This window comes from Epinephelus moara, chromosome 20, assembly GCF_006386435.1.
Source record: "Epinephelus moara isolate mb chromosome 20, YSFRI_EMoa_1.0, whole genome shotgun sequence".
NCBI classification, from domain to species: domain Eukaryota; kingdom Metazoa; phylum Chordata; class Actinopteri; order Perciformes; family Serranidae; genus Epinephelus; species Epinephelus moara.
This window is the reverse complement of record NC_065525.1, coordinates 7,026,452-7,053,039: the sequence shown is the minus strand read 5'-3', so window position 1 is coordinate 7,053,039 and position 26,588 is coordinate 7,026,452. Positions and strand designations below refer to the sequence as shown.

Below are 26,588 nucleotides of genomic sequence, written 5' to 3'. Positions count from 1 at the left end.
ACTTAAATGCACACATGCAGGCTATGTAGTTACTCACCTTATGTTATTTCTGAAAGCAGCTATATTACTCTCATAACTCACACTGGTGCCGGCTTGTCACTGTCACAGCGTATAGAAGCGGTGGATGAAGTTATGGCGCTCAATAACCGGGATGCACATACACATGCAATGAGGAACATGAACATGTGAGGGATGTTACGGTTTACATCAGCTCGTTGTTGCAGTTGTACTACAGCAGAGGGAGCCATTGTACTTGATATACATTCCACTTTGTGTTTCTATTGCTCATAGTGTGATGTGTTCTTTATAAGAAACATAGCCAACAATAGCTTAAGCCAACATTTTTTGTTACTCTGAGTAACTGTCCCTGTGTTATCAACTGGCTGCAAATGATTTCAAACCATACTGGTACATTTTGTTTCCACAGGAAATTGCACTTGGGGTATGAACTGTCGTTTCATCCACCCTGGAGTCAATGACAAAGGTAACTATTCCCTCATCAGTAAGCCAGACCTCTTCTCACCAAATGGAGCGCCCCCTGGAGGACCACACCCACTCATACCCAATAATCCCTGGGTACGTCTTTTACATTTACACAGTTAAAATGCTGTATAATATTTATAATTTGAAGAAATTGTATGCCCTGCTACAACATTGTTACTGAACATACATAGGTTCAGATAATTCATAAAGATCTGGAACTGGGTCTTTGCCATCTGCAAATCTATTGACTGTATCATCTGTTTCAGGCGGGACCTGCAGTGGAGGAGCTTCCTCCACCGCCACCTCCAGTGGAGCCTCCTGTGGAGAGTGCCTGGGAGCGAGGTCTAAGGCATGCCAAAGAGGTAAACACTTTCACTGCTCCTCATGGAAACAGAATTAAGCTTGTGTCGCTGTCATTCTGCTGAGAGTGTGCACGCTAATTGCGATTGTAGACCTGTTTGTTGAATCACACTCCAGACTAAACGGGGGAGCTTGCCAATTGCGGGGTTTACAGTTTTATTGTACGAGTACCTTTTACAGTCATCAGTTTGGAAAATGTTTCCCCTTAACCTGGTATATCGAGGGCTGAGAACCAGAGGGGCATAAGTGACATTTTGGGTGAAAATGAGTTATAGATATCAAATGAAAGCTCTTATTAAGCTCTTTCTATTGCTAAAAGGGCAAGTGAATTCTGAACCAATTCAGAACAAACCAGAAGATCTAAAACTGAACACTTGGGGCAAAAAGGGTACAAGGGAACACATGTAGAGAGAGAGCGCAAATAATGATGGACAGGTAGCCACTAACAATGGAGGGGATGAGGGGCAGGAAACATAGAATGAAAGAACTAGGCTACATCCACACCGCTACGTTTTTGTTTCTATTGCTGCATTTATGCAGTGTCCACATTACCTCAGCAATTTGGAACCTGTAAAATAGAGACCTGCTGGTGACCTTGTTATAGTTCGAAAACTCTGGTGTTGGGTTTTAAGGTGCGGACACACCAAACTGACATCAAGAACTAGCGGCGACGAAAGCCAACTGTTGTGTCGTCTACGTCGCCTCATGTCGCCCTGTGTCAGTTGCATTTGAACACACTACACGGACTACATCCGACGGCCAAGTGGCACGTACGTTCTGCGCCTGCGTGAGAGAGCGGAGTGACAGAGTGGTACATCCTGGCAGCCAAGCACCGCAGCACCTCCACGGACTGTTTCCTCCGCAGGCTTCACTTCACTCAGCTGCCCACAGACCAGCTGCTTCTTCCCACATTAACCTGAATAACAAACCAGGGCTCGGTGCTCTGGTTGGATCCAAACGGAGAGCCGGGGCAAGCTGGGAGGCTAGCGGAGGCCAACTGTCTGTGCTTCCCTCCGGTCATGCTGCGGCTAACGCTCCCAGCTAGCTCCAGTTTGTTATTCATGTTAAGGGCCGACGGTGCGGGACAAACCGCTAAAACTAGGCTGGGGTGGGCTATATATATCGTTAACGATAATATCGTCATTGCTTTTTTAACGATGTGCAAATTTACGTTATCGAGTATGCAAATGACTTCACAAAAACAACTGAAAACACACGTTGAAAGGTTGAAACCCCACACATTCACTGAACAAGAGTTAGGTAACTTGCGTGCAGCAGCACGCCGCAGTACGCCTAGGTGGTCACATGATCTCTCACTGGCACCTTCCCGGCAGGTCAGCCTGCTGCTAAACAAACATTAGCGAGACAACATAGCAACACCGCCCACGGATGCTCCAGCAGCTTCGGAAGACATGGGTCAACTGTAGTGATAGGTCCCAGCCTGTCAGGCTAAAGTTCGCAGTACCGGAAGACCGTCTACGGAGCTACCTAGCCTAGCCACAGTTAGCTGAACGAAGCGGCAACAGGGCACATTTTCAAGCCCCCCACGCCGGAAAAGTTCACCTTAAAGGCTGAAGACTGGCCTAAATGGATTAAACGCTTCGACAGATTCCGCATTGCTTCTGGATTGGAGACGCAAGCAGAAGAGAATCGCAGGAATGTGATCTTTGAGAGAGCAAAGTTTAATCAGCGCATCAAGAAACGGCAGAGACAGCCGACAGTTTCATTACGGCGCTGCAGTGCCTGGCGGAGCACTGCGGTTACAGGGCTCTAAATGATGAGATGGTGAGGGACAGGCTTGTGGTGAGTCTGCGGGACAAACACCTATCTGAACAGTTGCAAATGGACCCGGAATTGACGCTACAAAAGGCCGTCACCAGAGTCAAACAGAGAGAGCAGGTAAAAAGCAGCAAGGAATGTTAAGAACATTTTTCCATTAATATCATCCATGAGAAACAATTAATGAGCTATAAACCCAGGCTGTTAAAAACACATATTTAAAGGAATATCGTCTAATTATCGTTAGCTTCAAAATCCCCCAAAATATCGAGATATTAATTTTTGTCCATATCGCACACCCCTAGCCGACAGACGCTCACCGACGGCCCAACTTTGGTCGACGGCTGACCGTCGGCTTGGTGTGTCAGGGCCTTTAGTCTGGACTGGTGGGAATGGAAACTTTTCGAAACAATGACACACAAACCCATGTTCGCTTCCCAATTGGGTCTTACCAGTCATGACGTCCCAAGCCAAAACATTATAGCGAGGTCTACATACCTTTTATGATTTCCATCCTTCTTATGTGGGTACTCCTTTCCCGTCACCTTGGCTTCCTCCGGCAATGGATAATACTACCTCTTGCTTTTCATTTTCAGGTTTTTTTCTGTAATTTACCAACCAACCACAGAGTAGACGATTTGCTTCCTGTTTTACATAAGCATGCGCATGCCCAGTGTGCATCAGTGGTTGTGTGATATGCATTTTCAGGTGTGTTACACTCCTATGTGGGATTATTTTTATTTCTAAATCATTGTTTGAAATGAAAATAAATAGTTGAGATTTGGCCCCAGATAGGACACAGAGCATGCAGGGACCCAGGCAGAGGACACCCAGAATATAGTGACCCAGAGAATTCAGGGGACCAGGTGCAATAGTTGGAGCATGCAGGAACAGAAATGCTCGGATAAACTAATGAAGACCATGTAACCCTGATGTTAGAGCCAATAAGTGACGAAAGCAGAGATGAGATCCACCAAAGAGGAAGAAAGGAAGAGAGACCCTGATAACTGGAAAAAATAAATGTATGGGAAAGGCTGCAGAACTGAAGGCAAAGATGAATTCAGTAAACATTCATGACCCAGTCTTTGCAAGTTTTCCAAATGAATAAACGATAGGTGCACGCACATTAATAAATGTGAAAAATATTGTACATTAAGTATTAAGTACTAATCTTGGGTTTAGATCTCTACCTTGTCACAGAGGAGTCTCTGATGGTCACTGAAATATGGGTAAAAACTACTGGAGAGTTATTTTCATGTGAAACATAAGACCAACATCACATCACATACACAACAAAACCCATGATAGCAAATGAGCAACACATCTCATAAAAAAGCAGCAGTAAGTGCAACATCAAGAGAATGTTGGACGAAGACGTGTTATTTCTTTTGACATCATTATAAAACTCATTTTTTTGTTAAGTATTGTTCCCTTTCACCACCATTTTTATCAGTGTTTTATTGTTTTGTATCTGACTCTGTGTCCAACAGGTGCTTAAGAAGGCCACCATCCGTAAGGAGCAAGAGCCGGACTTTGAGGAGAAGCGTTTCAATGTGACCATCGGAGAGGACGAGAGAGAATTTGACAAAGAAAATGATTTCTTCAGAGAGCGCAGCTATCGCATCATCAGAGAGTATGACCTTCTTACATCCAGTCCATTGTTTTTCTGATTGCAGTTGCCAGCACCTCCAGCCCTGCAGTATATGTTTTTTTTTCTTTAAACTATTTAAATCTTAAGTCAGTTATATCAGACTCGCATGATTTTAAGTAAAACTTAGTGAGACGACACTACAGAATACTTCAAACAAATACATATAGTGTGCAGCAATAACCATAAGTACACTCCTTTTGAGTTTTGAACCCAACTGTTACAGCTTTCAGTCAGCCAGATGGCTTCATGAAGATGATGTTAGCTGGCCTGATATCTGTATTAAAGAAGTGGAGAGATGCTTTCTTTTTTATTTTAACAAATGTTTGAAACACACATAAGCATATAATCCGCTAATCTGTGATGATAATAATAAAGGGCATAGAGAAGTCGGTGTCTATTATGGTCAGTCAGTAAGCACCTCTGTGATATCATAGGCCAGTCTTGTTGTCACATAAGAGCTCCATGGAACTACAATTCCTAGAAGAGTAAGCCATCAAAATACAAAACTGGGTTGTCTGTGCAGTAAAATGACACAAGTACTTTTGAAATTGGTGCTTCATGACCAGAAAAGGGAGGAAAAGGACTGTGGCATTTACTTTGCTCAAGAGTTAGAACTCCAACTACCAGAATGCACTGCATCACACCGGAACAAACATTTGAGGCAAGAAATGGGCTATGCAGTAACAGAATCTTGGTTTATATTTAATTAGTATTGCCTCGTTTTACCATTTGATCTCACTTTTTTAGCATCTATTTTAAAAATACAGGAAGCATTATGGCACCAACTTTCTGCTTGCAAATTCTTGTGTTACAGCTAAACAGTGCACTAAAATATAATATAATACACTTTGGGTGAGAAATGGGCAGTACGATAACAGTCTGAGTTTATATTTGATCAGCACTGCCTGATTTTGACATTTGATCAGTTTGGGGAATACAAAAGTGAGGGAGTAAAGCTGTAGATGGAGCAACAGCTCTAGAACAAAATGAGTAGGGAGGTCATGGCACTGGTAAGATGATGGGAAGTTTGACACAGTTCTCTGACACATACTACCCACATTGCTATTATGAAAGCTGGTTGAAATCAGTAAAGTATCCCAGTAAATCATACCAGTCTACCTGCACATGCTGGTGTTCTGTTATAAAATCTCCATAGAATTATTTGTAATAAGGGCCATGTCTGGCTTTCCTTCCCCATAGAAGATTCGCTTTCTGCTGTTGCAGCAAAACACACATAAGTTTGCCCTTCAAGCATACACACAGTTAGTGTGTAGTAAATGCAGTAAATTTACTAAATGCGATATGATCGATTTTTATCCTCATTGATTCTAATCTGTTTTCTTCTTTCAGTGAAATGGAATTCAGAGATCCTATATATGGGTAAGTGTAGACTAACTTAAACAGCCTTAATAACACATTTCACTTGGCCATGGTGTAGACAGATGTTGATTTAATCTGCGTACCAACAGGGTTGTCTTTTGTAACAATTGTTGATTCTGACAATGTTCAACATTTCTGCCACTTTTTAAAGAGTTCCAACTCTGATATGATACGATATAACAAAAAAATATAAAAGCAGTCATCTTTTTGAAAATCATTAAGTATAATACATAGATAATTAATTGCCATTTAGTGAGTTCAGATTTGAACAACTAAAATATCTTGTTAAAGAATATGTACGCAAGTCTGTGTAATTCTATGAAGTATCATGTCTGCAGGCAGTTTGTAAAAACACCATAGCATGAAAGTAAAGTAGCCAGCAAAAAACAGTATTTTGCCCCACGCTTAATAAACTTTGAAGTAACTTTTTTTGAGGTATTGTACAACTGCTCAAATGAGTTTCCCTCTGCAGTGACCCATATGCTGATCCATACTATGATTATGAAATGGAGGCTCTGTGGCGAGGTGGCCAGTATGAAAACTTCAGAGTGCAGTACACAGAAGCTCCTCTTCCATACCACTACAATGTGAGTATCCTCCACAGTCAACTATAATTTTTCCTCTCAAACATTAAGGTCTTCATCCTTCAACAACACCAACTAAAGCAAAAATGCCTAAGCATAAAGTCCAGTCAGAGGACATCATGTGGATGGTACAGCACATGGCACAAAGACATCAGAACAGTTATTCAGGCAAAAATAATCCACAATAAATTCACTATTATCTATTGTTATCTATTATTATCTATTGGAGTAGTGGTTGTGGAAAAACCACAATTGCCAGCTCTTTATTTTTGAAATTACTGAGCTTTTTTCTTTAGAAATGAAATTATATATTTGTGATTCCTCAATGTTCAGCAGGAATGAATGTGCCAGGGTCTAATTGCCACTCACATGACTACGTGACCAGACATGCTACAAGAGGAAGTTTTACATTACCAAAAGCAAGGACAAACGCAATTAAACGAATGGTTATATATAGAGCTATGCGAGACTGGAACGCGCTCCCAGAACACATCGCACAAGAAAACAGTAAAATTAGATTCAAAAAGTTAGTTAGGATACATCTATTGACCAGAGATGCTTGGTAAATAGGCAAGCTGAAATTACATCTGCTGAGGTAACAGCAAAATATGAACGTTCAGTTGATTGGGTGATGTGTCCTGAGAGAGCGTGAGCTAATGAAACAAGGAAAACAGGAGTCATGCTTATTGATGAAGAAGGATAATATTTGACTTGCGTTATTGGGTTAGTGAAAAACTGGAAATTTGAAGAACATAGACTTATTTTGTTTTTGTTTTGACATTGCATGTGAGATTAATGTGTGAAATCGATTATAAATTGAATTGTTGGACTGAATACCGGTATTAATTAGAGTTTTGTTTTACACATATGATACATATATAGACATCGGATGAAATATATTTATATGTAAATGTTACATATACCCTTTGCTGACCTGTAGGAGCTGTCGTGTATGTGTATTGTCTTATGTTTTGTTTTGTTTTTCTGTATTGTTATGTGTGATTATGTGTTGTAAATGGAATAATTGTATTGACACAATGTAAAGACTGTTGAAAGGACCCCAGGAAGAATAGCTGTTGCTGTACAACAGCTAATGGGGATCCTAAATAAAACAAACAAACAAACATGGTAGGCAAACCAAAATGTTTTTGCTAGAAAACTGAACTCATCCCTCTTGACAGGAACGCGAACGTGATCGTGACCCGCGGGAGCGGCACCGGGACCGGGAGAGGGAAAGAGATCACCGCGAGAGGGAGCGCCGACAGAGAGAGAGGGAGAGAGAGCGGGAACGTGAAAAGGAGCGGATGCGGCGGAAAGAAGAGTGGGAGAGGGACCGGATGAAGCGGGATGAGAAGGACAGGCCGAGGATGCGTCCTCCTCGAGACACCAGGGAGAAGAAAGACGAGGACAAACTGAAACCACGCTCTCCCCTCAGCCTGCCACCAAAGTAAGTGAAATTTCAGTTGGCTTTTACTATATATGACTTTATGACCTGTATTTAGGTTACAGATTAATAAATGTTTCATCTTGTATACTATCATGGTAATATCTTTATGGCTAGACAGCAGCAAAGCTTGCTAGTCCTAATCTGTAAATCTGTCCCTGATTTACACATTGAGTCTGAAGTTAAACTTTTGGTTGGTGTTGGCGTATACTTAAGTATAAGATAAGATAACATAATCCTGTATTCACCCCACAGCAGGGAAATTGCAACATTACAGCAGCAAAGGGATAGTGCAAACAGGAAGCATCAGTAGGAAAAATAAATAAATTACAAAGTAATATATAATATGTAAAATAAACTGTACAAGAACAAAGAGCAAATCACAGAGCCATAGAATAAGGAAGCATCGAAAAGATGCAGAATATAATAAAAAGACAGACTGAATGACTGATTTTACATTATTGACCGATGGAAGTATAGATATTGCACAGTTTAACAATATTGATATTGCACCTGAGTCATTGATTGTAAGCAGTAAAAGATAAAAGCAATATAATATAATAAATAGACAGACTGAGTGGCAGAATTTACATTATTGCACCCATCAAGTGTAGATATTTTGCAGTTGGTACACAGATACAGATATTGCATGAGTGATGATTGATTGTCCACAGTTTGAGTGTGTGTGGTCTACTGGGAACAGTGTTGGTTGTACAGTCTGACAGCAGCATGAAGGAGGGACCTGCAGTATCTCTCCTTAAAACACCACAGGTGAAGCAGCCTGTCGCTGAAGCAGCTGTCCAGTGCTGTCAAAGTGTCCTGCATGGGGTGGGACATGTTGTCCATAAGATATGATAGCTTGGCTGTCATTCTCCTTTCTCCCACCCCCTCCATCGGGTTGAGAGAACATCCCAGGACAGAGCTTGTTTTTCTTTATCAGTCTGTTGAGTCTCTTCCTCTCAGCTGTCGAGATGCTGTTGCCCCAGGGTCTGCTCTGTCCTCTCTTGTATAGTGCATTAGTGTTTTCTGTGCAGTCCAGTTTATTTTTTTCGGTGAGCGCCCAGGTACTTGTAAGATTTCACCATCTCAGTGTCCATTCCCTGGATGTTCTCTTGATGATCGGTTCTCTATATTCCCTTTCATCCCCGTCTTTGATAGGGCCAACAATTGCAGAAATGCAGAGAACTTTTGTAGATGGCAGTTGGCTGAGCGGTGTTTAAAGTCTGCATTGTAGAGAGTGAAGAGGAGGGGAGCCAGAACTGTTCCCTGCGGAGCCCTTGTGCTGCAGAGAACTGTGTCCAACTCACAGTCTCAGTTGGTGAGATAGTCCAGAATCCATGTTGTCGGGTGGCGGTACACCCTTGTGCGCTCCAACTTGTCATTCAGAAGCGTGGGCTGTATGGTATTGAAGGCACTGGAGAAATCAAAAAACATGACTCTCACAGTGCTCCCAGTTTTATCCAGGTGAGAGAGGGCTCTATGTAAGAGTTTATTTAAGTGCTATACTGGCATTGAGGTAGATGACACTGTCATCTACCTCAATGCCAGTATAGCACTTAAATAAACTCATGCATACATAGTTCTTGTCCTGCAGTGATGGGAAGTGATTACAGTAGTCATCTTCACTCTTAGTCCTCTTGGATTTGTTTTTTTATTTTGGGTCATCTTTACATGCAACAGAAACTAACTGTCCATGGTGAAACTCACTGTCTGGTGGGTGTTCGTTTTTCTCTGCTGGCACATCCAAGATCATTCAGGTTTGGCGTGATGCTTTCCTGTAAAAGCACAGACAAGACATGAAACCTACTGCAGCCTGACACTCCTCAGACTTTCAGGCATTTGCCAACCTAAGAAGTGCCAGGGAGACTGGAAGTAAAATACACTACCAAAACAATGCATTTTAGACATGCCATTCTCATGACCAAAACATGAAAAGAGATTACTTATCGGCAAAGTTTGCATATTTAAGTTTCACTCTTCTGTTAATACAGAAAAGCATGAGGGACAACTTAAAGGCACTGTATGTAAGAATGTGGCCAAAGAAGTTACTGCACTCAAATTCAAAATACTGCTGCGAGTCGTGTCCGCCCCCCCTCCCCTACAGATTCGAGGTTGCTGGACAGCGGCACGCTGGAGACTGATTTGTTTGCCCACGGGCGGCTGCCGTGGCAGGGCCGCGTCGCCGCGTCCTTGATCTTCGGTTTTCCAGCGGACCGTTCGAGCAAGTCCGGCTTCTCTGCTGCTAACGCTGCTGCCGGGATACAGCTGAGGAGGAGCCGGCTGCTAATGCTATGTACCGGGACACTGCTAATGCTGCTTGCCGTGCTGCTGTAGCTCAGTCGTAACTGTAACTGATGCTGAGACTCTACTGACTGCGTGACTGGTAGACGGCGGTGGGTGGCGCAACAGGCCAAAACACAAATTCAAAACATAAACTTGATTTGCGGACTGTAAAAAAATTTTTTAAATGCGAATATTCTGGCTGTACTATTGTTGTCAGTGAGATCAGAATGTTATATGAACATTATTCCTTAGTCTCTGTGACATATTAGGATGAATTTAAAACTATTTGCTTTAGATTTCTTACATATAGCTCCTTTAAGTTGTAAAATTTTAGTCATCTAAATTTGTGCTCCAAACAGGGCTGGGCAAAAGGCCAAAAATGTTATTGTGCTAAATATTTTCATGTCAGTCGATATTAATAATTATCACAATAAATGTCAAATCATTCATTCTTTCAAGGCTTTTGCTCCTGAGTGAAAGATGAAGAAACCAGATGGTTAATTATGGTTGAAACTATTATCATCATTGGAACAACAGAACGTTTCACAAATCTGAGGTAGATTCAAAACTATCAGAATCAAAAATAGACAAAGAACCCTTAATTCTGGTCAGCATGTCAAACACTTGTACAGACAGTTAAAAAATATTTTAAGTATTTTAGCGACAACATGAACAAAATAAATTGGCAACACAAAAATCTCAACTGTGGTCAATATTTTCTGTACAAGTCTTAAACCCACAGTTTGTACTTTCTGCTGTTTCTTAATGAAAAGACTGACTTTGATGACGTAAAGTAACTTGGGATTACTCATTAACAATGAAAGTATCTGATGTGAGTCAGGCAGAAATCATGTTCATGGATGAGGAAATGTATTAAAGTTTTAAAGTCAGTCAAGTTAATGTGTTAACTTACTCTTAGCATTAGATGAGTCGACTGCCCATGCAGCTAATGTAAGGTAGGTGGCGAATTCAATCATGTGGTAGCCCAGCGTTGTTATCCCAGATCAAAGCAATCATACTAAAAATAACTTTATGAGTGTGATGAATGTCATTGCATGTTATATAAGTATTGTATACATACATATATACATTACATACTTGGTGGCTGGTCTTGTCATCGTCTCCTGCTTAGTTGTGGGTAACAGTGTTATGGGTCCATTAGCGCCCCTGTCTACGGGCATGTTTTAATCATATCGAACATTTGTCCTTCTATTAAGGACAACTAAAGATAATTGTTGATATTTTTCTATAGCCCAGCCCTGACTCTAAACATTTCATGTTGATGTGGCAGCCATATCCACCATCATAAGTTTAGAACTGCAACTTACAAGCTTTCGCTGTAAGAGTAATGGCTAGTGAAGCTCTAATACTCTAGGTGTCAGTCTCGAACTACAACAAAAATGGCAGAGGCATACTATGGTTGTTCATTTACTGTGTGAGGGGTAGTGTGTAAAACCATTTGTGGTACAGTTTCTCTTTCCTATTTGGGAATGGTTGTATAAGCAATCAATACTACAAAGGTCGCTATGATGTATGCATATAGGTATACGTTATAGGAAATGTGCAGATATTTTTGTGCTGTACACTAATCAGTGGTGATTACACGTTCTTGAAAAATGACCTACAGTATTTCCCTATCGATATATTTTTGTCTTTGATGCAGTACTCAGTATTATCAGCAGAAGATGATTATGTTTGGATTATAAAACCACATTACAAGGAGTTACTTTGAGCTTTGAGGGATTAAAAATGTTCATAATAGCACTGTTTAAGAAACAGTTTGAACATGGTAGTTTTCACTGAAATCTACAGAATAATTTAGCATGTTTGTTATACACTGTATGAACCCCATATTTTAGTGCAAGTTAAGGTGTGAGTAACAGTGTAGAAAGTACTCTGTTGACAAATCTGATCACAGTCCACCAGTTTATGACTGATTACATACTATAGCCAGTGTGTCACACATTTCCATTGTGTTTTTTTTTTTTGTTTTTTGTTTTTTTTACATTTGTAGTCCCTGGTTTTGAAATTGTGGAACTTAACCAGCATTTACTCATCAATGATGACGGTGTCTCGTCTCTTCTGTTGTCAACACCTGGAAGGAGACACCCATATTTAGCTTTTGTGTTCAGTGATGAGTGATGTAGAACGCTTAGGCAATATTACCTGCAAGAGGCGACATAGAAATCCTTCCAGTGTGAATAACTCATTAGGGACATACTCACTTCCCTGTGATCTACCCTTGGTCACTGCCAAAGAAGAACTGGTTTAACCTATTTGTACTTAATACTTGGAAAATTTTGAAATGCAACCTGAGCGTTGTTTTTTCTGGGTTAATTTTTGAGTTTAATGAGTTAAATTTTTGAGTTTGATACTGTATTTAGTAGTAGTAGTAGTAGTAGTAGTAGTAGTAGTATTTAGTAGTACGGAATATTGATAACCCAGTAGCAGATCTTAAATTTAACCTTTGCCTTTTTTTAAATGATTTTTGTTTACTCTCTAATCTGCATGAATACAAATGTTCATTGTCATTGTTACTGCAAAAGTTAATTCACTGCTGCACTGTAGCATATTACCAAGTATTTGGTTTAATTGTATTAAAAAACTTCTGTATGGTGAACTGTATTTATGGAAAACCTGCATGTACACCATATTCACTTAACAGTACAATCTGAGCAAAATGAACAAGTCCTGTTCATTTAAAGAGATAAAATCTATTTAACATACCCAAACCAGAGAGACATGACAGCTGCCTCAATTCTAACAAAATTTCATGTCACTTTTTAGTCTCAACTTCCTGAAGCCTGTACTCTCTATAACACATTTTTATACCTCTGCACCAGCGATAGCTGTGGCCAGAGGCATTATGTTTTCGGGTTGTCCATCCACCCAGCTGTCCGTCGGACGTTCACTTGGACTCAAAGATGAACTGATAAGAATATGGTGGTCAAAGGTCAAAGTCCCATTCTCCTGAAAGCAATATCTCAAGAAGGCCTGAAGGGAGTTTTGTCACATTTGGCACAAACATCCATTTGAACTCAAGAATGAACTGATTAGAATTTGGCGGTTGAAGGTCAAAGGTCAATGTGACCCCACCAAACATGTTTGGCCATAACTGAAGAATTCATGTGCTAATTATGACAATATTTCACACAAATGTTTAATAGGATGAAGGAGTGATGGCATTTGATATCCAAAAGTCAAAAAATCAACTTCACTGTGACATCATAATGTTCTGCAAAAACACTTTTCTGGCCATTACTCAGTGTCATAACTCAGGAACAGAAGGGGAGACATTTAGTCAGACACTGAATTGATGGCACTAATCTTGGGTGTCCACCTTGAAACTGTGCTGATTGTATAGATCTTGTGTGCTGTCAGGGTGAAGATGTGTGTGAAGCATCTGTGTTTTCACAGACTTGGATGTGAACTGAATGTACGACTTCACTGGTGTGCGTAGGCATACAACCGTGAGGTGGAGATTCTAGTTATGTCTAAACACCTGGTCTATATTTAAACACAAACTGTGACATCAGCTTGTACAATCCACCAGACTGACTTAAGCTTTTACAGAAGGCTCCTCAGGCAAAATCATCAAACCTGCATTGGTCTGCAAACATCCTATTACGTTGTGTTGTACTTCATGGGCTGTAGGGTTTATTTTCCCCAATTCCTTTTTTTTATTCCTTCCTCAAAGGAAACATTTTGTTGATAGTAATAGATATGTGAGAGCTAAAAATAGCTCCTGTGTTGTGATTCTGTTTTTAGCTCAGTGAGTCGAGTGCTCTTAGTGTCACTCATTTGTTCTTGCATCAGACTTGCGTAATTTCTCACTTACTGTGAGATATGTGCTTTTTATGTACACACATTGTGTACGTACATACTGCAGAACGCCCCTCATTCACTGTGGTTGAGCAGCTGATAGTGTAATTCCAAGCATGTTTCCCTGATTGGTGTTAGTGTTAGTTTATTCTTCCTTGTTACCTGTGGTATTAAACTTCAAAGAGTTTGTGCAGCACATTGTCCCCAGGCACTTTCTGTTGTGTGTAAACAAGTTATGAAGTCAAGCCTTTGCCGATACTAGGCAGCAGCTGACACAGACAGGCCTCCTTTAAGCAGTCATTCAAAGTTTCTGTAATACAGGACAGTTTAATTCACAGTGGGAATATCCACTCATCTTGTTCATTTCCTCCAACAAATATTTAGATACACCCTTTAAGATAAACACTTGATTCTTGCTGTCTTTTTCTCAAAAGTAAACATTGGCCTCTCTACACTGGGGAAAATCCCATACATGTTGATTGTAAATGTCATGGCTGTGACTTAACTATCGGTTCATTGCAAATCGGCTCACATGTACGGCCATCAGCCACAGCATTAAACCACTGATGTGAAGTGAACAATATTGATCATCTGGGAAACCTGGTGTCCTGGCATTCATGTTGATGCCATTCGACACATAACACCCACCCAAACATCTTTTCAGACCAAGTACACCCCTTCATGGCAACGCCGCCTCCCTGATACAATCAGGCATAAGTGGGATGGCGGTACCCCTCCTTGCAACCCACAAGCCTAAAAAAAGGATGTCCCACCAACGCCCTGGTACCAGACATCATAGTGTCCATGCCTCAACAGGTCAGAGGCCCACTGTGGATTTGACTTGGCTTTGACCTCTCGAGGCATTGACAGGGCCTCTGGGGTACCGTCACATCCCACAGATGCGCGATGGTAGCCGGGTTGAAGCCTTGAGCTCTTTGTTCCATTCTGTGGGACATTCCTGAGCAGTTTTTGTGGTGCATTATCATGCTGGGGGGTCACTGCCATCAGGGAGTGCTTTTGCCATGAGGGAGTGTACTTGGTATGCGCTGGCGTTTTGGTGGGTGATGCATGTCTAGTGGCATCTAGTGGATAGGATGCATAGCAATATAATATCTCATTCATATTGCAAATACAAATTAAACTATTGGTAGCCTACTGGAATAATAAAATCAATTAATTCAGTCCATTATATACATTTGGCTGTAAAAAAAAAAAAAAAAAAGAAAAATTGATTCAAGTGAAATGAAAAGACTGAAAACTTTACCTTTTAAGAAAAAACATATCTTGACAAAGTTTTCTTTTGGGAACATAATTTGCAGTTGAAAAAGGTAACAAATTGCAATGGTTGTTATCATAATATTCACCATATTGCAGAGCGTTTTTATTGTATTATGAGTTAAGTATACAGATAATATCGTATTGTGGGGCCACCGGTGATTCCCACCCCTACATTGTGATTTCTTAAAATTTTAAGCATCATAGTACAAACTTCTCATTTTGAGGTCAGAGGATTCTCAGAGCAACTGGTGGCTTGATTGCTGACTTGATAGTTAACTTCTAACTGCTTTTGTGATGAAGTCACATTTAGTTGGAGGAGTGGTTGTTGTTTTTAACAACATTATATCATTGTTAGAACTGGACTAAACCTATCCACAGCTGCCACTCACATCCTAAGCCAGAATGAAAGAAAGCAGAGTTGAAGCTGCAGCTCTTTCAAACTTCTGACCAAGCTGTCTCTCAGTTTCTAAATTAGCATTTTTGGAATTTAATGGAAAAACAAAAGAGTCATCATCTGAGGCTTCCAGACAGAGTAGGAAGAAAAACAAGCTGTTAGTGATGCCAAACAGAAAACCCTTAAGCAAGTGTTAAAGCAGCACATATTTCTTTATCATGTTAAATAATATTTAACATGAGTAATTTTGTTGTGAATATTTAAAACATAAAAGATGTATAGGTACATACAGTAGTCTATCCCAAAAGAGAAAAATGCTGCCACTTGTCTCTAACCAGCCATTGATCATCTCTTCAATCTTCCCAGTAGGCCGATGGAGCCTCCCTCAAAGAAGGAGGTTGTTCCAGTCATGAGGCGACCAGATGAGTGGAAGGACCCGTGGCGTCGGTCCAAATCCCCCAGAAGGCGCCCCGGGCTGGGCTCCCCACCTCGAGGCCGCCGGCGACATCGGCCCTCAGGCTCCTCTGTCTCTCTGTCCAACTCCTCCAGGTAAGAACTCCTCCTTTAAGTCAGGATATCCTGTGTCGTTATCATTGGGAAAGAAGTTTTCACGGGTTGAAAAACAAGCAGCATTCATGTTATGCTGAGTTGGAAAAGCATTTTGTCTAAATGTGCCTGACAGTTACACAAAAGTTGAAATAAAAATGAAGGTCTAGTTCGAAGATGGATGTGGTCAGAGCTTTACGCCCCTTGCCCACATTCATTTTAAGGCTGCATTCACACCAAATCCAGCATTGAGGCGATGAGCTGCAGGGTTTTGCGGCAGTGTGGAAGTGCCACTTAAAAATTTGTTAGGGAGTGGAGGGTGGAGAAAAAGCCAGTAACCCCATCACAGCAACGTGAGTAAGTTGTTTGTGTTGGCTCAAAACATCTGCAGAATTCCTTTTGATTATCATTACTGTATCTTTATTGCCACAAAAGAGACATGTGCACACACAAAGCGAGCTCTCTCCTTTGTAGTATAGTACACACCAGCTGTTAATATATACATTGTTATTTCTTTTACTCACTATAATATTTGATGATAGAAAGAGACAGTTTTTTCTCTGTTCCCTTGGACTTTGGGCGTCTTTCCAATCCGATTGCTTCTTACATGATTGGGCACCTCTGCGTGACGTTTGGTTTCGTTCATGCAAAATTTGAATCTGTTTCAAATTTTCCGCACAGGTCACTGATAAGTTGGTCTGTTTTTGTTAATCAGTGTCAGAAGCCTTATCAAATCCACTTTGGTACAGAGTCATAAAACAGTGAAACATGCCCGAGGCAAGGGATGAAATAAAGAAATACTTTAATCATAATGAGGAAGTAGATAAAGGTAAGTCATTTGTTCAATAGTTAATCAAGGTGTCCATCAAAGTAATAATCACCATAATAATATAATTTCATATCCCTGTGCAGATGGATTTAGGTGCAGTCAAATAACTGAAGACGTCTTGGTTACTCAGTCTGTGTATTGTATATACACAAAGCAACAACCTCTTGTATTTGTATTTGTATTGTATAAGTGGCAGACATATACAACATTTAAGAGTGTAATATTCCAAGTTGATCCTGCAAGTGTGGAAACATTTGAGACATTATGTTGATTATGTAGCGTCAATCATTTTTCAGGGCAGAGGTTTTTTGTTTTTTTTTTCCTTGCAGGACTTAATCCCATGTGGTTGAGGGGTGCCCACACATTTTCAGTGGGAAAGAGGTCTGGACTGCAGGCAGGCCAGTCTAGTACCCACACTCTTTTACTACTTAGAATCTACATTCACTGAATGTAGAGTCTGTATATAGAGACTATACAGTATTCAACTGAATATAGGTCAAAAAAGGATTTTCAAATTATTGCATTATGTTTTTATTAAGCTTTATGCAGCATCCCAACTTTTTAGAATTGGGGTAGTAATAGTAATATTAAATATGTAAAATTAAATTTATGAGTTAAGTTGAATGCAATAATCCTGAGGATTTATGGTTCATTATGAAGAAGTGTCTTAAGTCACTGAACAATAGCATGAGACAATGCAGAGTGATTGCACCTAGCACTGCCATTCTTTTGTCTAATCGTAATAGAGCTTTTCAGGCCTATTTCAAGGTGGCTACGATGCAAAGAAAGTTGTTGTTGAATTGTCAATCATGCTATCTTGGATACCTCTAAAGCATAAATATTTCGCATGCCAGCTGGCATTATTGTCTGCACTTCATATTCTGTACATCCTGAATGTCAGAGAAAAACACCTACTCTTCTCCATTTCTCACTACAGAGACACTCCATTTTAGTGCCCCTCTCTTTAATGGTACGCTCCATTTGCACTGGGAAGTTGGAATTTCCGAGATCCCAGTTGGAAATTTCAACTGGAGCTCCCCTAGAGTTAGATTTCTGACCAAGAAAGGAACCTCAGTGACAATGACTCCAACCTCAAAATCCAATGTGGCTGCTTTGAAATCAGCAACAAAGTTTACATGTTTTCCTGATGGTAGCATGTAGCTACATGTAGCAGTGCATGTAATGTAAGGATCTGCAGTAGTGTGCCTGGAGCAGATGACCATATAAAGAAATCTGGCATATGCTGACATCATCTTGTCAGCAGGTAGGAAGCAGTAGAAAAAAGTAAAAAAAACAGTCTGAAGCCTGAGGTTTTTGCTCACAGGGATTACTTGAACCTGTGTTTAGCTCATTATTTGAAAAATGAACATCCAACATTATAACATTTTATATATGGCAGAAAATAAGGAAAAAAGCATGTGAGGTCCCCTATAAAAAGCTGTGTATTTTATCCTCACGAATTTGCTTTGTGTGATTGTGTGTTGCAGGTCTTCATCTCGCTCTTCATCCTATACAGGCTCTGGGTCTTCTCGTTCCCGTAGCCGCTCTTCCTCCTTCAGCTCCTACTCCAGCCACTCCTCTCAGCGCAGCTCCTTCAGTGGCAGCCGCTCTAGGTAAACAAATGTGTGTGTGTGTGTGTGTGTGTGTGTGTGTGTGTGTGTGTGTGTGTGTGCGCGTGTGCGTGTGTGCATGTGTTGTGTATGTTAAGTCGATAATAAATAAATGTTACGTTATTATGAAATTAATTCTAAAATGAATAAATGAGGCAATAAATATCTAAATAAATGTAAATATAAAAATGAATAAATATAGTTCAGAAATGAATTAGTAGATTTTTATTTCACGTGACATTTTTTCAAAGCATCACTTTTATTTATTTCAGAAGACTTTTATTTCTTATGCCAAATTTATTTCCCAGCTCCTTTTAGTCCCATCTGTTAATGCATGGGACGTGGTTATCTCCCTGATTCAGACCAAAGCAGCAGCACCAGAACAGCACTGACTGACAGTCTCTCATTTCAGTTGAATTCATGAAGAGAACTTGAATGCCTCTGATAAACGAATAGTCCAAAAATGGGAAAGGTTCTGATGAATAGAAGTCATAGGGGTACGCATTAAACAACAGCAAATCTATATCAAAACATCGGTTTACAAGCTGTCACACAACTCATGCAGTATAATCCAAGTCACATTTATCTAATTGTATGCTCAGTATTACACAAACAGACAGCCCTTACAGACAAGGAACTGAACTGAAAGTGAAACTTCTCCATGCTCTCCTCGAAGCCAGCCACTGGTAGTTTGTCTGTGTTATTGTGTGAATCTGCACACACCCTTTAAAACACATAAGTCACACAATAACACAAACAAACTGATTGTTAGCTTGTTTCTAAAGTGGAGTTGCTTATTTGGGCTTGCTCTCTAAACGTTGCCTTTCTCTATATATATCCGTGTAATAATTTATTTAAACGCATGATAGTATGTCGGACTGCAGGATGTTTCCACAGCTCCGCTCCCTCTGCCCCTCTCCTTCTCCACATACACACAGGTGACGGTCAGTCAATGAGACTTTTCACATTTAAATTGCGCGATTAATGGAGGTACTTTAACTATTTCACTAACAAGTGGGCAAAATATAGAAAGAATACAATAAAGATTTGTAGAAAGAGAGAGGATTAAAAGATTCGACTTCAAGAGGGGGACGATTCAAAGGCAGTGTGCAGATTCAGATTCTGTGTGAAATATGTACTCATTATTCAGATCTTGTCCAGCATACCAGCACTGTTACAGTGAAAGTAAAATGGCTCGTTATATGCAACTTCTTTACTTTCATTTTCATTGAGTCATTTATTCTTTCCACGTTTTTGGTCAGCTGGTTGGTTTGATAGAGTTCAAGGGCAGTAAATATAATGTATTTGTAAAGTCATTTTGAAACAGTTGCTTATGAAATGCTGATAAGTCCAGGCACATACTGCATGCTATATATTTATATAGACAGATTAACTAATACAGTGGTATTTTTAAGGTTGTCATTTTCATGCCAAACAATGCAAACATTCCATAAACATTCCGCATTTTATATCAATGCCAGAGTGAGCAAGTACCTTGTAGCTGGTATAAAAAAAGAGGTAGGTAGAAAGAGGTAGGTTGAACTGCACTCTGTTTTGGTAGTTTTGTTGAAACATTCTACTTTGTTCATTTGCAGAATGAGGGAAACTGAGTGTATTGAATATGAATATGTATATGAATATTCAGAATTTCTTTTTTTATCATACAGTCCAGATGTAAAAGCTATTATCCAACACTTATTCATTCATGCATATTCAGATGGCTCTTAGTTTGAAACTGACATGTTATTTGTAGTAGGCCAATCTACCTGCTTTGTTCAATGCTTCCAAATTAGTGTTTGTGTATTTTAATACTCAGAATTTAGCTTCAACAAGCTCTCTCTTTTTTGACCATACACCTGTTTGCATCCCTGAAAAGTGGTCGCCTGTGACTTCATTTCATCAAGAATTTTCTCTGTTTTTGGATTCTTGACCAAAGACATGCGAGAAAAACAAGGTTTAGCTGTCATATTTTTAGCCACACTAAAGAAAAATTACATTAATTTTAATTTAAAATAACCATACTTAACATAAAGGTGACAACAATTAGGACAACTGTAACAAAGTCTATTGACAATATAGCAACAATTGGAATTAAACTGTAGTAAAGTTACACTGGATCCTCCACAGTAAGAACAAGAAGAACATTCATAGGCTCAGAAACACGGTTTTCGAGTGCAGGTCTGTAAACATAATGACATTTTCATGACTACTTTACTGTTGATTTATAGGTCTCGATCATTCTCCACATCCCCCTCACCGAGTCCAGCAGCACCAAGGAATACCAAGAACAAACCAGATCTTCCCCCCGTGTTAGCTAAAGGGTAACTCTTAAGCACTTACATTCATTTAATGCATTGTCAGTCATACTTATATTATGTGCTTCATACATACACTCATTAGTGTTAAGCTCTTTTTTTTGTTTGTTTGTTATTTTGATGTTTTTTTGTTTTTGCCGTAGTTGTAAATAATGTAACTCATAAATTGTCATAACAAGGCAAAATGCAGTCTGAAGTTTGGTCTTGCTCCAGCATCACATTACATCATGCCTGTTTATTGATTATATTTTATTCATCTTTAGCTATAGCATTGCATGTGCTCTGCTGACATGCTGGTTGTTGGCATATGCCTTCCCATCACTGTTTGCATGCTTGAAAAAGTGCCTTTTCCATCCCTAAGCATGCCGCTGAAGCCGGGTGCCATGCCCCCTCCTCGCAGGGACAAGCCTCCCATGAAGAAAGCTCCCAGTCCTCCTCCACCTGGTGGACTGCAGGGCAGGCCCCCCAAACCCCTGCCAGAGGGAGGAAAGCCTCCCACCAATCCCCGGGAGGCTGGGGGCACAGGAGGTGGGGCAGGCAGCGGTGGAGCGGGTAGACCCTTGCCTCCAAGGGAACCTGGAAAACCTCCCAACCCGAGGGAAGATCGGCGGAAAGAACGGCAGCAGCATCCTCCCCGGAGGTAGGTGTCTCACCATCAAACTCTCAGTTCATTTTGAGGCTATAGTACTGTTTTACATTATCTGCTGTGGGGTCAGCTTTGACTGAAGATCTGTTGGATTACATTATATTGCAAGAGGAATTTGATTTACGGCAGGAATCAGGAAAAGAAAAAGTCCCATTCCAGTTAGTCTGTTTAAACTCGATAGCCTGTTGTCTCACCTGGTCAAAATGCCGGTGTCCAATCTGGTGTGACCTGTTACTACATACAACACCTGTTTGGGGAATTCTAAAGTTGTGACATTTTAGTTGACCCGCATCCAAATATGCATTAGTGGTTTCATAATGAACCATTTACAAGAAAAACAGGCATATTCTGTTGACAGCTGACTCTCATGTAATTTAGTCAACTAGTAGAATTATGCGTAAGACCAAACAAGGTATCTTACTTTTACCATAACAGCTTTAGACTTTGAACATATCAAAGTCAACAAGGTGCGTGCGTGCTAAATATTGTCCTGAGGGGGCGCCCCAGTAGCTCACCAGGTGATGCCTGTAGTTGTTAAGACCAAGTCCTTACCACAGCGGCCTGGGTCCAGGTCTGGCATGGGCCCTTTGCTGCATGTCATCCCCTCTGTCTCCCCTGCCTTTTCTGTCTGTTTCCGTCACAGTCTAAATAAAACAGAAAATGCCCGAAAATGTTCTCAAAAACCATGTGGTCATCTAGATAGGATGAGATCTAGAATAGACATCTGTTGTCGCAAGAAGTACCAGAGAATAGAGTTGAGTCAATTTCCAGTTCTGCTTGTCCGGTCTGGTTTACGAGCTTAGACTGGTGTGGTGTCCTAACTGGCCGTGAGCGACGCAGTGTGCAATATGACAAAAAGTCAACGTTTTTCTTCTTCGTAATCTTCCTTCTCTTTAATTTCTGTGTGCACACAGCCTTGCAGTCTCATGCCCTTTAAGGTGGATGAGCCAGGTGTTTACCTTCACTGATTAGGATCAATTGGCACGCGCTTTCATTTTACAAGGACAATGGGAGTTATCATTATAAGAACAATGTTGCAGTTTAAGAGCGTGTCATGAATCTGACGTAGACTTTTCTTTGGACCTTTCTGATGAACAAATTTAAGAAAAAACCCAGGTAGATACTGATGGATGAGGCCCATTGTTTATGTTTATAGAAGTATATTTAGCATTTTACATGTTGTCCTTGCAGACCTGTGGGTGTGTATACACACAAACCAAACACGGTTTGTGTTGGTTCTTTTTCCATATGATGGTAGTCTAAAAATAGTCAGTTTACTGTAAATGGATTGCCACAGCATTGTTGAACTACACTTCAGAGGTGAAGACAATCTCGTTGTTTTCAGGGGAAAGTAATCAACACCTAGGCCTTGTCATAGATGTTACAGCTATGGAATGAGTTTTCATTGTGACTTGCAGAGCATGTGAGCAGAGTGAGGTGTTGAGAATTCCTGCTCCTAGCTCCCAGAGCTGTTAGTTCCCTCTGCTCCAGACTGCTCACCCTGAGCTAAATTCAAATTTCACTCTGCTCCAGTGAAATTTCTCTGTGTTTGCTGAGTTTTCTTTTAAAAGTATTTGTAAACCAAGCAGACAATTTTTGACAGTAGTGTATATGTAATACACAGATGCATTCTGGGTCGTGCATGCTTTGAACTCATGGTATGAGCGGTACTGGAGCAGGATAGAGCAGGAGATGAGGTGACGCTCCAACCTTTTAAAAAACAACAACTGTGAAATCCTTTCGCACACGCTTCACAGCATTTACATGCTTTGGTGTTTGGTCACACTGATTTTAAAACTTGGTTAGAGTTCCTTAAAATGTAATGTGTGCGTGTAATGTGGAGTGCTGTTAGTATCAGTTGTGTGCATGTGGGTGGGAGAATGTCTTCCTTCCTGCATGTTTGTTTATCAACTAGCATTTGCAAGGAAATATGTCGACAGTGGATGACATTGTAAAACGGATACATTTGCAACAAGCAGAAGAGTATTGCCCAACACATTTGCATATTTGTTTGTGTGTGGTACACAGTGATACTGCAGATGTATCCATTTGGGGAAAGACCATAGAAATGATGTGTGGGCGAGGAGTGGGTGGAAGGCTTGAGGAAAAACTGCACAGAGAGGAAGAACAGCTAAAGGGCAGGGAAGAACAGTAAGGGTGTGTGAGACTGTTTTCATCTGTGGGTGTGAGTGGAGGCAGAATGGGTCACAAGGCTGGAAACTATCCTGGAAAACCAGTTCTAACACCTGTTTGTTATTCCTTTTAGACAGTACTTCCCTCCGATTGACAGATGTGATATAGCTGAGTGATACTGGCTGGGGCAGTGGGTTGAAGTATCATTCAGAACATGACAGCTGTAGTGTCTTACTGTCTTGTATAGGTTCATCATACTGGTGAACAACACATAACACAAAAAAAACGGGTTTTAGTTCATCCTCTACAGTACTATCAAAAGTCACAAAACATTAACATTATCTTTTATTGATTGCACTTTAGTTGAAACGCACTGCTACTATGTATATCAAATCTCCATTGTTGCAACAGGCTGACTAGTAATCATTCCCTCCAGAGTTTTGCGGGCCTTTTCTGGGATTGTTGCGGCCCAAAATGCCTGATTTCACAGCAGCTTTCCTAAAATATTGTGATGCATGTTGCAAGGTTTATAGGTTGTTTATTTTGTTTTGTTTTGTTTTTTTGCAATGATTGCAGGGGCAAATGAAAATTGCAAACATGCAATGCTCTCTGGCTTTCATGCCTATTTTTATGAGCATTCAGTCTTTTCCACGGAGTTAGAATCTATTTGTGATGGTTGGGGGAGCAACAGTTGTTCGCCAATGATCAGGTTTTGCTGCCATTTGGAGCAGCGCTGAAGAACTCTCTCAGTGAGCTGTTCTCCACCTGCTCTCTGTGAACGGCTAGCATGAGCTAATGCAGCAGCTAACATCCAACACAGGGCCATTTAACGGTCCCAACAGTCTCATACAGATGCTAAAATGGCTTGACTCTGTCCTTAAACCCCTTAATAACCATTGAGTAATGTTAAGGCCCAGACACACCAAACTGACATCGAAGAACTAGCGGTGATGAATTGCATCGCCTCACATTGCCTGTGTCTTGGCCAAAAAGTTGCACATGAACACACCACAAGGACTACAGCTGACTGCCAACCAGCACATACGTTCTTTGCCTGCGTGAGAGGAAATATCTCTCCAAATCAGCATATGGCAGTCATCTGTAATCTTCAGTAACAAAGGGAAATCAGAGGACTGTTTTGATGCCAATTAGCCATTTAGCACTTTAACAACACAATCCAGTGTTGAAAGAACAGAACATATTTTCCAAGCATCAGTGAACAATAACAAACCAATGGCTAAAGAAAAATAATCTTACCATATGCAACAAGTTTGTTTTGGTCTCCCTCCCTCCTGGCTTTAGCTTTAGACTTTGTTTACATTCCTCACTTCTGTTTCTTTTTTCATGCACTGAGCTGAACTGCAGATAAGAGTGATTTCATTTACTGACATGCTCCACCATCTCCAACATGTTCAACAAGCTGAATTAAAAAACGTCAACGTTGCAGGACACACTGCAAAGACTATGGCATGACGGCCCAACATTGGCTGACGGCCAACTGTCGGTTTGGTGCATCAGGGCCTTTAGCCGTGTGATGCTAACAGTCAGCCCCATCATTGTGTGTGTATCATTCCGTTCCAGGCACAGAGCTCTTGCAGCAATACACTCATGATCAAGTCAATACGCTGCGCGAAGCTCTACTATGAAATAAGGCTGTGCAATTAATCGATTTTGAGGTCAAATGATTTCAAAATTAATGAATTCGTGGGTAAACGAGTTTTGGTCACGGACGCCTGGAGATGTTATTTTGTCTTCTATGGAAGCCACGCATGCGCAGTCAAGTAGGTGAACTAAAAGGATAGTGCACCCAAAAATGAAAATTCAGCCATTATCTACTCACCCATATGCTGAGGAAGGCTCAGGTGAAGTTTTCACTCACTCAGGTGAGTCCTGACATCCCTTACGGAAATCCAAGGGGAGAGGGGGTAGCAGCACAACTCCACCTAATGCAGGCTGGGCGTCCCAGATTAAAACGTCCAAAAAACACATAATTGAAACCACGAAATATCTCCATACTGCTCGTCCGTAGTGATCCAAGTGTCCTGAAGCCCCGACATAAAATGTTGCTTGTAAAAACGTCATTTGAACTCTGTTTTTAGCCTCATTAGCTCTTAACTGCTTCTGCGTACACCGAGCTCACGTGTGCACGCTTGCGCGCGAGACCAACGAAAGCACGTGAACACAAATGAAGGCGGTGCCCATGTCTCACGGTCTCTAGCAATCGCACAGTGTACAGAGAAACAGTCAGAGCTACAGGCTACAATGAGGCTAAAAACAGAGTTCAAATGACGTTTTTACAAACAACTTTTTATGTCGGGGCTTAAGGACACTTGGATCACTACGGACGAGCAGTATGGAGATATTCTGTGGTTTCAATTATGTGTTTTTTGGACGTTTGAATCTGGGGCACCCAGCCTCCATTAGGTGGATTTGTGCTGCTACCCTCCCCTCCCCTGGGATCTCCTCAAGGGATGTGAGGACTCTAAAACTTCACCAGAGCCTCCATCAGCATATGGGTGAGTAGATAATGGCTGAATTTTCATTTTTGGGTGCACTATCCCTTGAACTAAGAATAATGCAAGGGGCAGGTGATCATGGAAGATTTCAAAAACAGCGTGCAGAAAAGAAGGTGTTTGGACAGAATTCTAAGTTTGCGCAGAATTCACAAGGACTGGCTGAATTTGCATTAATTATTGAAATCACAACAAAACAGCAACCTGGAGGGACTGAGTAATGTGAGCAGCAATGTCCATCCATCTATTTTCTGTAACCACTTATTCTCTTGAGGGTCGCTGGAGGGGGAATTCCAGCTGTCATTGGGTGAGAGGTGGGGTACACCCTGGACAGGTCGCCAGACAACCATACACACTCACATTCACACCTACGTTCAATTTAGAGTCACCAATTAACCTAACCTGTATCTCTTTGGCCTGTGGTAGCAAGCCGGAGAACCTGGGGAAAACTAAACCTGACATGCTAACTCCACATAGCTGTTAGGTGACAGTGTGAACCACTGCACCACCATGCCACCCCCAGCAGCAACGTCTTGCA

At 40.9% G+C, this 26,588-nt stretch overlaps 1 protein-coding gene across 1 annotated transcript in view; it reads left to right on the top strand.

Moving 5' to 3' along the window:
- The window catches only part of zc3h18 (zinc finger CCCH-type containing 18), a 43,412-nt gene that overhangs the window by 5,779 nt on the left and 11,045 nt on the right, over positions 1 to 26,588 (top strand). Inside the window, exons 4-13 of the mRNA XM_050072834.1 lie at positions 428 to 576; positions 750 to 845; positions 4,113 to 4,255; positions 5,624 to 5,653; positions 6,126 to 6,240; positions 7,419 to 7,684; positions 15,825 to 16,007; positions 18,321 to 18,446; positions 20,672 to 20,764; positions 21,120 to 21,398. Of these exons, the coding sequence (XP_049928791.1) occupies positions 428 to 576; positions 750 to 845; positions 4,113 to 4,255; positions 5,624 to 5,653; positions 6,126 to 6,240; positions 7,419 to 7,684; positions 15,825 to 16,007; positions 18,321 to 18,446; positions 20,672 to 20,764; positions 21,120 to 21,398 (1,480 nt within the window). The remainder of the gene's footprint in view (positions 1 to 427; positions 577 to 749; positions 846 to 4,112; positions 4,256 to 5,623; positions 5,654 to 6,125; positions 6,241 to 7,418; positions 7,685 to 15,824; positions 16,008 to 18,320; positions 18,447 to 20,671; positions 20,765 to 21,119; positions 21,399 to 26,588) is intronic.